Below are 10926 nucleotides of genomic sequence, written 5' to 3'. Positions count from 1 at the left end.
CAGGGCATGTGGTAAACTGTGTTCTCCAGGAGCTGGTCCGGGTGTAGTCTACATGTAAAATGTCATGATATTTGCCTAAGGAATGTTGTAGTGACAAATCTGCCTTGAAAAATGATGACACACCCTTCTGTAGTATACACAATGATCGCATGCCGCAGAGTAACGGCTTAGCAACCACTTTGTATTGTCCAGAAATGTATACAGAAACTTTTCACATGTACTGGAGTGAGAAGTCACTGAACTGATCCACTAATCACTAAGCAGGTACGGTAGAAAAACCAGCATTTTATGTGTATTTCTAGGTAAATGACCTTCTGCTAGACCGTGACAATGGGACACTTATACTGTGATGTCTCCTATACAGCAAGCAATGTATCATACACATAGGAATAATAGACTGTTCCTGTGTATTTTGGCCCTGTGAGTGTGAATTGGGACATTGAACCACCCAGAGGCCCTCATGAAATGCTGTCTATGGTCAGGTAAAGAGAAAAATAAAAAAACTGCTCCAGTATACTTTCCTATAGATGCCTCAATATTTGCCACAATGTACTACCCAGACTTCAATGAATGGGCAGATGCAGCAGACCTTGGTAAGTACTAGTGTTTTTTCTTAATTCACAATTTTCTTTGTAAGATGAAAACAACCAAACAATAAAGATGCACTGATAACAAAGGATGAGGAAAGAAAGGTATAACGCAACAAGTTATGATATCTGGGACAGACACAAGAGTTCTAATACTGAATGGAATCCAGTCAGACTTCTGCTGAGTGTGAATATACTCTTAGGCGTCACACACATGTTTTTGGCAGTGAGCTAGCCCCATAAACTAACTGAAAGCCCCATAACCTGCTATTGGGCACATTGATGAGTCACAGGTCGTATTCCTGCTCGACTTTGCAGCGGGGCCAGTGGGGGTTAGCTGTGTTCACCTGCCAATGTTAGATGGACCACAGGCAACTGCCCATGTGCACGGAAAAAGGACATACTCATGTGCCCGAGGGGCGAGGGATAAAGATCTAATTGAGAATCTAGCTATGTACCTGGAGAGATGTTCTAAAACTTAAGTCGGTTAAATCCAAATGTCATATGACAATGTAAATATTTCTGCCATTTTGTCCTTCTTGCTAGTTGTACCTGCCATGTTGATGTGGTTTAATGGTCTATAGCACTTAAGAGGAAAATGTTTGTACTTGACACCTGTAATTGTCTTCACTTACAAAACCACACATGGCAAGTGTGCCTGGCCGTTATGTGTGTCACAACAAGGCATTTTGATCTTCAATGGCACTTCATATGATTGTGAAGAATTGGTAGGGTAAAGAGGCCAGTTTCGACAGACACCCTGTTTTCTACGATGTCTTTGGATCTGACAAAGGGAACGGTGCGTTCCTGAAACAAATTGTCCACCACCTTTTATATTAATAAAAGACATCATTGAACAGCGTGTCTGTCATACCTGGCCTTTTTACCCTACCAATTGTTCACTGCTTCATCCAAGCATCAGTTTGGACACCAGGAGACACTACAAGTTCCCTCATTTTATTTATATTCTAATTATAACAAATTTCTCCTTATATGTAGTAATACTCCTTAGATTCATGTGTTATTTCTATTGTACTGTGTAAATCTCTACACTTTATATTATTGCCATCCATATTGGAAGCAGAATGCCACACGAATGAACATGCCTTGTCAAGTAGTCAGGAATAAGGAATGAAGAGATTCAGCAGATATACACAACATATATATCTGGCTTTACAACATGTAATATAATATGTGAAATGATATAAGTAATTAATGTGCATTTAATTTTTTGTGTAGTTATTACATTGAGTAATCATATATTGTAGACATTGATAAGCCTCCACAGCTACCAAACATCTGACTTTTTGAATGAAATAGAAAGCAGATTTACATAACGGGTTACCAAAAACATGACCTGTGCTTTTTCTCCAATGAGTAAGACAGGTTAATACTTCTGTAATGCTTGAAACTGTAAGAATGGTATTGCACTTCCAATATCTGGTTATCATTTTTCTGATGATAACTTGGTAGATATTTACAGCATGCTGAATGGGTTAAATGATTGGGCCACACTTTAAGTTGTTAGAGGGTCACTGTTTTATAATATTTGGAATGTCTGACATTCCTATTGGACCCTTGGATGAGGGTCTGGACATTGTATTGAACCTATGTTCATGTCTCCTGCAGGAATACCTTTTACTGTATTGACTCCGTAAAGGGCTTCCTAACTATTGTGCTGTTTCTAATGTGTAATCGTTGGGACAGGAAGCCAGATGATAGGACTCTTCCTAATTGTTATTAAAGTAGAACATAATAGCTATTCTAAGTAGATCTAGAAGTCCAAATTCCTCAAAAAGCTCCAATGAACCCTGACGAATATTTTCACTGCAGAGAAGGTGTCCACTTGCTTTATAATATTAATAAATCTGTGAGTACCATCCAGGGGTTGAACAAAGCCTGTTTGGTGGGTTGGTTAGTGATGAAATAATTGGGAAGAGATGTTCCGCTATAATTTGGGCATATAATTTAACATCTGTGTTTAACAGGGGAATGGCCTTAAATTCGCCATGGTCACGGGACCGTTCAGGTTTGGGTAGAGGTACGATTGTTGCCGTAAACATTTCGTTGGGGCATTTTCCTTTATGTGAATTAGGGAATACAGGTGATCCCCTATGGACACTCGACTTACAGACGACCCCTAGTTAAAGACGGACCTCTCTGCCCACTGTGACCTAAGGTGTCTGTAATGAAGCTTTACTGATAATATTTGGTCCAATTACAGCAAAAAAATTTGAAGCTCAAATAGTCACTGGGGCAAAAAAAATTTTTGTCTGGATCTACAATGAAAAAATATACAGTTCCGACTTACATACAAATTCAACTTAAGAACAAATCTATGGAACCTATCTTGTACGTAACCCCTGTTATTTTATTTGTTTTAAGGTAGCAGTAGATATGTTCTCTTTTCTGTAACCATCACCAATAACTGTAGTCTAAAAGTGTCAGGAACACATCTGACCATGCTCTACCTTCCCCACCCAACAGCTGTCACTTTGTTGGATGCAGAACTGCTGGGACTGTGGTGAATCAATTTCAACAAGTTAAAGATACAGTCACATATACTTTCCCAATTTACATGGCAGGTTGACCAAGGTAATCTGCCTCAGCAATTTTCCTTTGTAAGTTTTTGTGAAAGCTGCTAATGTATTTCTGTCTCAGGGCTCTGCAATGCCCTCTACTCCACCAGTAAACTTGAACAGCAAAAAAAGGCTTGATACATTCACACTGCTCACTGAAATAATATTGGGTATTCTGTCTGAATTTATGCACAACTTAATATTCAGAGCATATGTCTAGGTAAGTGGAGGACATGAAGCTATGGAAGATTATTTGAAAGATAATCTTTGTATGGCTCATATTTGTCCACCTATTCCCTTGGGGTCATATAAGACCCTTGAGCAATTGTCAAGAATTAAGATTACTGTTAAAAATTAGCACCTCTCTCCTCTCATCCTTGACCTGTTTAATCAGAATTCTGGAACCAACTGGTTTGCTAGACAAGCACAAAGTGCCTGTCACCATATGCTTTCTGCATTGATTTTACTTAGGGCTCTATCACATTGCCAATGATGCAAAAAAACCTGAAAGTTTGAAAACATAACACCCCAGTTTTTTTTACCCTCAGCATTTTCTTTTGCCGACCCATAGACTTTTATGGCCTTCCATAATATGCACCTGTGAAAAAAATAGGACATATTTCATAATTTTTTCCACAGACAACAGATAAGTGAAAATACAGCTGCCCTATCAAGGAGTTTCTGTTTTTTCCCCTTTCTAAATTATGGTTTGTCGGCACTTCGGTCGTAAAGGGTCCTTTTAGGGACCATGCTGTCAGCTGCCTCTTGTAGGTGTTGATATTCTAATACACATTTTTCATTTGGGTGAGCCTCCATTATAGCATATATTATCCACCTGGTTGGAAGGTATCACCAGAGATGCTTCCCTCTGGCTTTTCCTTCTTTCACTTTTTCAAAAGACATCAGCACACATGCCGGGCATGCTGGGTTTCAACATGTCCAATTAAAATCCTTCCATGGACATTATCTTCCAGGGTAGAGTTGGCATAACTTTTTACAAATCAAATAATTGTTTGGACCTTAAGAAATCACCTAGATGAAACTTTGCTTTTATGTGTATGGCCACCATAAGTTAACACATATGTAACATATGTAACATCTATGTAAAGTCTATGTATTTTCGCCATCAATTTTTCTTACTCCTTGTCCTTTTTTCTTAACCAGATTTAGTCTGTGCTCTTGATGTTACATTTACAGCTTTAATTAAAGTATACAATGTATGGAGCCTTCATAGTCTTTGTATAGTGAAATACATGCAACAGAATAACAGAATCAGTATGTAGTAAACGAAGATAATTACTTTTAACTACATTTGATGTTTTCTGTGAATTAGGGAATAATAAACTGTTTAAATGACTACCAAATGTTTAAACTATATACAACAAAGTAACAAAGACATAACTACATTTACCTTCTGTACAAATCTCCAAGACAGGATCCTGCATATAGAGTATAGAGCCTCATTGTGTAATATACTCATCTTTAAGTCTCAATAAGACTGTGCCACTGGAAATGTCTTATTTATAAACAAACATAATATTTTTGTAAATATATTTTTAAAAGTGCCTAAATTTTCCGCTTAATAACTGCAAATTGATAATTGTGTAAAAATTGACTATGCCTCATCACAGGTAAGATAGACCGGATTGAAATAAAATAAGAGGCTTCTATAGAAAACACTAGCATTGCATTTATAACTGAGAAAAGATGATGTCACAGCTTATCTACCCACCAGAGAATGCCTAAAAAACTCTCATAGATCTCAGTAAGCAGAATTTTTCAAATGCGCCAGTGCATGATGCTAAACCCTACCCTTTGCTCATGCAGGATATCTCTTGTTATATTCGGCAGATGGTCATATGGTGGGCATTCTATGCTAGGTTGTGTACAGGAACTCCTGCAGGCCTTAGCTGGTGCGCCAACGTGGGGCATTCCCACACTGGACCATTCTGCAACCTGATGGGAGGTGTGGCTGCAGTTATGACCTTTGACCACTACACAAGGCATAGTATAGTTAACTGTTTCCAGCTCCATAATCTGCCTTGAAGCTAATCCAAACAGCTGACTTCTGTTTGGGCTACATAGTATGTCAGTGTAAGAATGACTTTGTGGTGTAAGTGGAGAAATAGTGTAGCACCCTCCACTTTGTGTAAAGTGTCCTACAGCTATGGCAATGTACTGTGTATATAGTTTTTTTTGTTTAATAAAGAAAGGGGCCGGCCTACCAAGGTGAGAGAGTAGCAAAGAATTGTGGGAAGCGAGGAGTCGGTGTAGCATGTCTTAGATGAGACAGGCAGGAGGCCTGGGTCTCAGAAGGAGCTTAGAGGAGCTAAGCAGCACAGCAAGCAGAGGTTGTACCTGTAATAAGAAGTGTTCAATGCAGCTGAGGAGCAAGCAGGAATCATATTGAGGAGGATAGCTCACCAAGGTGATCAAGATCGTTCAAGATCAAATACAAGTGTATGAGTTGTTTCTCTTGCGCCGCCATCATTGCAAGGCAAGTGACACCCACCTCCTCCTCAATACATTCCCCTGAGAGACAGCCCTAGTCGGGAAGGGTTCATAGCATCACTCTGACCTGCAACACCTATCTCCCAGGGCTGAAGTCAGCAACCATTATCCCGACTGGTGTCACAAACATTTCCCTAGAAGTCCTTCCCTTTTCCTACTTTTCAGAGGAGCATAGTGGCAACCCCTAGTCCCCGAACAGTACCCTCGGCCTAAGGGGACGGGGCGCGACAGTAGTCTAGTCTAAACCAGTGCAATCCTTGATAAACCCCCCCCAATGAGTCATTTCCAATCTATTGCTGTGTATAGCTGTTCTCTGTTCTCTATTTTCGCTGTTGTTGCTAGAGAAAAGAAAAGGTTTGAAAACATGGCAACTCCATGTTCATGTACAGAAAATAAAATATAAAAACAATCAGGACAATAATATAACAGAATATATATATATGAAATTAAATGAAAGTTATTTTCAAAAAGGTTAAATGCAATCGTTTCCTATTAAGTCACAACTATAGTGTTTATAATTCTTTTCTTTCTGGAGTTATAGTGTTTTTCTATTCATCTCTATGCTGAAGTGTTCTCCTCAAAATGAAGTCTCAGGATCATGTAATGTTAATTTATAAGAAAACCACATTAATTTCATTTACAAACATATATATTTGTTTATTTTGCAGGCAGACTTTCATGGTGGAAGACCTTATCCTGGCTGATGCACATCTGTTTATAACTGTAGATGGAAGCTATTTTCCAGGAGTTCGCTGGGTACAATGGAACATTAGTAAAGCCGTTTTATTGGCTGTATCCTAACCACAATTGTGTGAAATGTCCGTATCATATTAGAACAGGAGAAGAATCTCGAGTCACATATGGAGAGTTCTATGAGGCATTTGGCTTTCCATACGGACCAACGATGAATGAAAATAAACAACTGATATTTTATGAAATAAAATCTTTTAATGGAGCCGTCTTAGGGAAAGGCCAGGTTACGAACTGCACTCACTCCAACATTCATGCAGAGTCCATGCTGTTTGAGAACCTTGGCTATGTAGACTCCTTCATCTACCAGCATAACCCAGTTGGCTATTTAACTCTTTACACAAACTATACACCTTGCAATGAGTATGGACATTGTTGTATCAGTAAAATCTATGATTTACTAGTAAGGTATCCTGAGATGCGCCTAGATATCTATTTCTCTCAGCTCTACCATATTGCGGAAGAGTTTCCTGGCTCTTTTTGGAACAAAGAAGCATTAAAAAGTCTTGCTGGTCACTGGCCAAGAGTAACGCTGAATCCATTAAGTAACGGCCTTTGGAAAACTGTTCTTTATTCCTTTGTCAAAGAAGTTCCAGAGAATACTTTCTACCAACCCATTTTGCCAGCAAGGGCTTCTGCGGACAGTTATAACGCACACATGATTCATCTTATCACTGGGATTAAGCCTTATTACATTGATGTTCCTACTGTTTCTCAAACCCTAGAAACAAAACCTTCTCAAGAGCATCAAAGAAATAGGATTCAACCTATTAGTTATCCCCAGACCCAAAATGACTTTTTCCAGTACTTTCCTATATTTTTTTCCCGCTTGCCTTTTAAACCTGCTTTACATGGTCCAAAAGAGGTTGCTCCCAAACCTACACAAGTTGTCCGACATCTAAACATGCCGGTGGATAAAAGTGAAGAAAAGAACTTAAGTAGCATTGTATCAAAGGCAGGACAAATAAATGAGGTTATAATGACTGAGCAAGTGGTTAAAGAACCGGGTAGAGACACAAAAAAGAACAGGAAGACAAGATACAATGATGCTGTGAAGAAATCCAAGCGCTAAGAGTAATGATGGGCAGGGACAATACAAGAAGGATCCAGTATGTGAGGAATAAAATTTGGTGCTAAAACGATTTCTCATCATAGACATAAAATATTAAAGGGGCTTTCCTAGCTATACATTTTATACCATCTCCATAGAATTAGCTCTTTATATGAAATTGTTGGGGTCAAAAATCTAGCAACCCCAAATACACAAACATGGAATCTAATTTCTTTTGTAAAGAAATTGGGTGATTTTATAGATACAACATGTTAAAATCAAGTAAAGCACTTTCTGTCCTTGTTCTTTCACTTTTGAGGAGTGGGGGCAGATTTGAAGTCCCACTGCTCCACTGTTCCAGTAGTGTGGCTGGTCATTCATGACATAGTTGCAGCCACGTATCCCCTTTTCTTCTGATGTCAGAAGCATTTGCTGTTTGGTATAGAGCTCATTGGGGGTGATTTATCTTTGGTCTGAAATTTTGTCTGTGTCGTGTCTTTTCTTGTTTTTTCGCTACGACTGATCGGGACTGGAGTAAATTTGCATCAAATTTGCGCCAAAATTGCAACTTTTTATATGTCCACATCTGGATTTTAAATATGGAACGGTGCAACACTGAAAAAAATTCCTGTTTGCTAAGCAAGTGGAAAAATTTCAATTTAGGCGTAAATATATAAAAGTGCAAAAAAAGATAAATGACCCCAACTATTTAAATTTTGTAACTCATTTCGAATCATTTCTTTCTAAAACTATTTTCATATGTCATATGTATGTGTGTCACAAGGCTGCGTGTCTTATGAATTAAAGGGAACCTGTCTCCAGGGACCTAATTTTCACCAAAGACAAGTTACAGAAGCCCATTACAGCTGCATAGTAAATATGCCTTTCTGCTTTCTCTAAGCATTTGCATTACAATAAAATTGTGTGTTATTGCTTAACTTGCACCCAGACAGAATCCTCTGTTTAGTCCCAGGGGTTTGGCTTTGGTTTCGATGCATTTCAAAATGCAACAAGTGATGTGTCTGTGCTGCAGACTGCACAGCTCTTAGCCCCCACCTTTGTCCTCCTGTACAGCTGCACAAAGGTGGGTGTCAAGAACTGAGCACATTTTGTCTTTTGAAATGCATTCAAACCAAAGCCAACTCCTGGTACTACACAGAGGAATCTGTCAAGGTGCAAGGTAAGTTATAGCACACAATTGTATTTAATGCAACTCATTCAGAAGCTACTGCTAGGAGAACTTAGTGATTGTAGCTGTAGCCACTGCCTGTTAAGGCAAGAGTTAACAATGCATAATGCTGTTGTCCAATGATAATCTTGTAAAGCAGTGTGCCACCAACTGACCCAACTGTGCACATGGTCTAAAGACAGTTTCTTACTAAGAGAGCAGTAAGGAGATTGCCTCATGGTCTGTCTGCGATCGCTTATAACCAGGGGCTTCCTCATCCATCACCCAGTGATTCATCCTACAGACATCTCAGGGGTTACAACAGGAATAAACCATTGCATCGGCCTCTCCATCCCTATTTCTTGCACACACCACCTGCTGGAGACCTACCAGGCTGTAGGTCAGCCCTCCGGTCCCCATACCAAGCACTGTGACCACAGCGTTCCCAAGGCCGCACTACCCAGCCACTCCGGTATTCTGGACCCCGACAGGCCACAAGAAAACGGTACAGCAATAATGAATTAATACTCAGAAATTTAATTCAATGTATAATAAACAGTAATTTGTTTTCAAGCCAGGCCGGGAAAGGTGATATAGTCTCTAGTGAAACGTGGGGCCTTACTTCGCATATAGAGCTTAACCATGGAGATGAAGTATAATAGCTTGATAACATTTGCACAGGTATGTAACATTCATTCTAGACTTCAGCACATATATATTTTCACTTTTTTACTATCTAGAATTGTATATGACCAAATGATGGATATATTTATATTTGTTGCCAGGGCAAGATACCAGGGCGGTATGGAGCACCTCATTTAGGATGCCCAGCTCGGCAGCCGATTAGGGGGCTGTTCCCACAACAATATATGTAAAAATATACCACATAGATATACTGTTTCAAATATTTGCTGAAGGGCCACAGATATTAAAAATACTGGGACACATTTACTCTAAGGGCTGTATGCTAATTTTCTGGTGGACTTTGCACATTCTTTTAGGTGCAAACTGCTTGCACATGTATTTTCGACGTGTCTGCACCTCAACCATTTTTTGTTGCAGCAGCACTAGGCATTATATGGCACAAATTAGGGGGTGTTCCAGTGCTCAGTCGGATCGTGCTCCAGATTTATCATGCAAAGTCTGTTGCACATCCAATGTTAAAGGTGCACCAAGTTGCTGAACTCTGTTGTGGCAGTGCAGGGAGTGCCAGGTTCATTAAGAATGGGTGGCAGAAATCATGAATCTGTTTGCATGCCTCTGCTTCTTTTCTTGTATTTCATGATTTCTGGCATGCTGTGGTCGCTGCTTCTATTAAGGGTAGTGCTGGTCCATTTCTCTTTGATTGGAAATCATGAATCTGGCACATGCTGCACTATACACAGGCAAACTGAATTTAGTGCAGTTTGCACTACTCTTAGTATGCGCTCCAGTTGTACACATTAACGAAGGGTTGCGCTTTTGTTGGACCGCGCACGTTCTTTATGGCTTAAAACCCCTTCACGCTCCATGGCGGATATATCCGCCACAGAGCTGTGAAGGGTGTATGAAGAGGGCTCACGAGCATATCGCAGCAAAGACCCATCATTAACACTCGCAGTCGGTGCTTGTGGATGTTAATCTTTTCTTTGTCACCGGCAAAGTCGCCGGCGGCACTGAAAGCATGGCGTGAATGGCGATCGGTTGCCATGGTAGCCGTGGGTCTTCTTTTGACCCGAGGCTGAATGGCTTCTGCATATCCCTTACAATGAGCCAGAAATGCCATATACTGCAATATAGTATTGCAGTATATGGTAGGAACGATCTGACCATCTAGGGTTAATGAACCCTAGATGGTCTAAGAAATATTGAAAGAAAATAAGTTTAAAAAAAGTTTAAAAATTAAAAAAAAATAATAAAATATTAAAAGTTCAAATCACCCCCCTTTCCCTAGAACTGATATAAAATATAATAAATAGTAAAAATCACAGACACATTAGCTATCGCCGCGTCCCAAAATGCCCGGTCTATCAAAATATAAAAACGGTTATTGACGGCGTTGACCTCCGGAACGACCTCCGCACAAATGGTGCCCAAATGTCCAAAACGTGACTTTTACACCTTTTTGCATGACATAAAGATGTAATAAAAATTATCAAAATGTCACAGTCCTCAAAATGGTAGCAATGAAAACGTAGACTCATTTCACAAAAAATGACACCTCCCACAGCTCTGTGTATCAAAGTATGAAAAAGTTATTAGCGTCAGAAGATGGCAAAAAATGTTTTTTCTTTTTTGTAC

The 10926-nt window shown here is 39.5% G+C and overlaps 1 protein-coding gene across 1 annotated transcript; it reads left to right on the top strand.

The window, feature by feature from the left end:
- Positions 1-201: 201 nt before the first annotated feature.
- On the top strand, positions 202-8604 carry APOBEC4 (apolipoprotein B mRNA editing enzyme catalytic polypeptide like 4). The gene is made up of 2 exons (XM_072127269.1): positions 202-264; positions 6346-8604. The coding sequence occupies exon 2, from the start codon at positions 6405-6407 to the stop codon at positions 7497-7499; it is 1095 nt and encodes a 364-aa protein (XP_071983370.1). The 5' UTR covers positions 202-264; positions 6346-6404; the 3' UTR covers positions 7500-8604.
- Positions 8605-10926: the final 2322 nt, after the last annotated feature.

Source organism: Engystomops pustulosus, chromosome 10 (genome assembly GCF_040894005.1).
Source record: "Engystomops pustulosus chromosome 10, aEngPut4.maternal, whole genome shotgun sequence".
NCBI classification, from domain to species: Eukaryota; Metazoa; Chordata; class Amphibia; order Anura; family Leptodactylidae; genus Engystomops; species Engystomops pustulosus.
This window is presented reverse-complemented; position numbering and strand designations above follow the sequence as displayed.

Excerpts from the sequence above, each read along its gene's own strand:
- APOBEC4 (XM_072127269.1), top strand. The coding sequence starts at position 6,405 with ATGGAAGCTATTTTCCAGGAGTTCGCTGGGTACAATGGAACATTAGTA.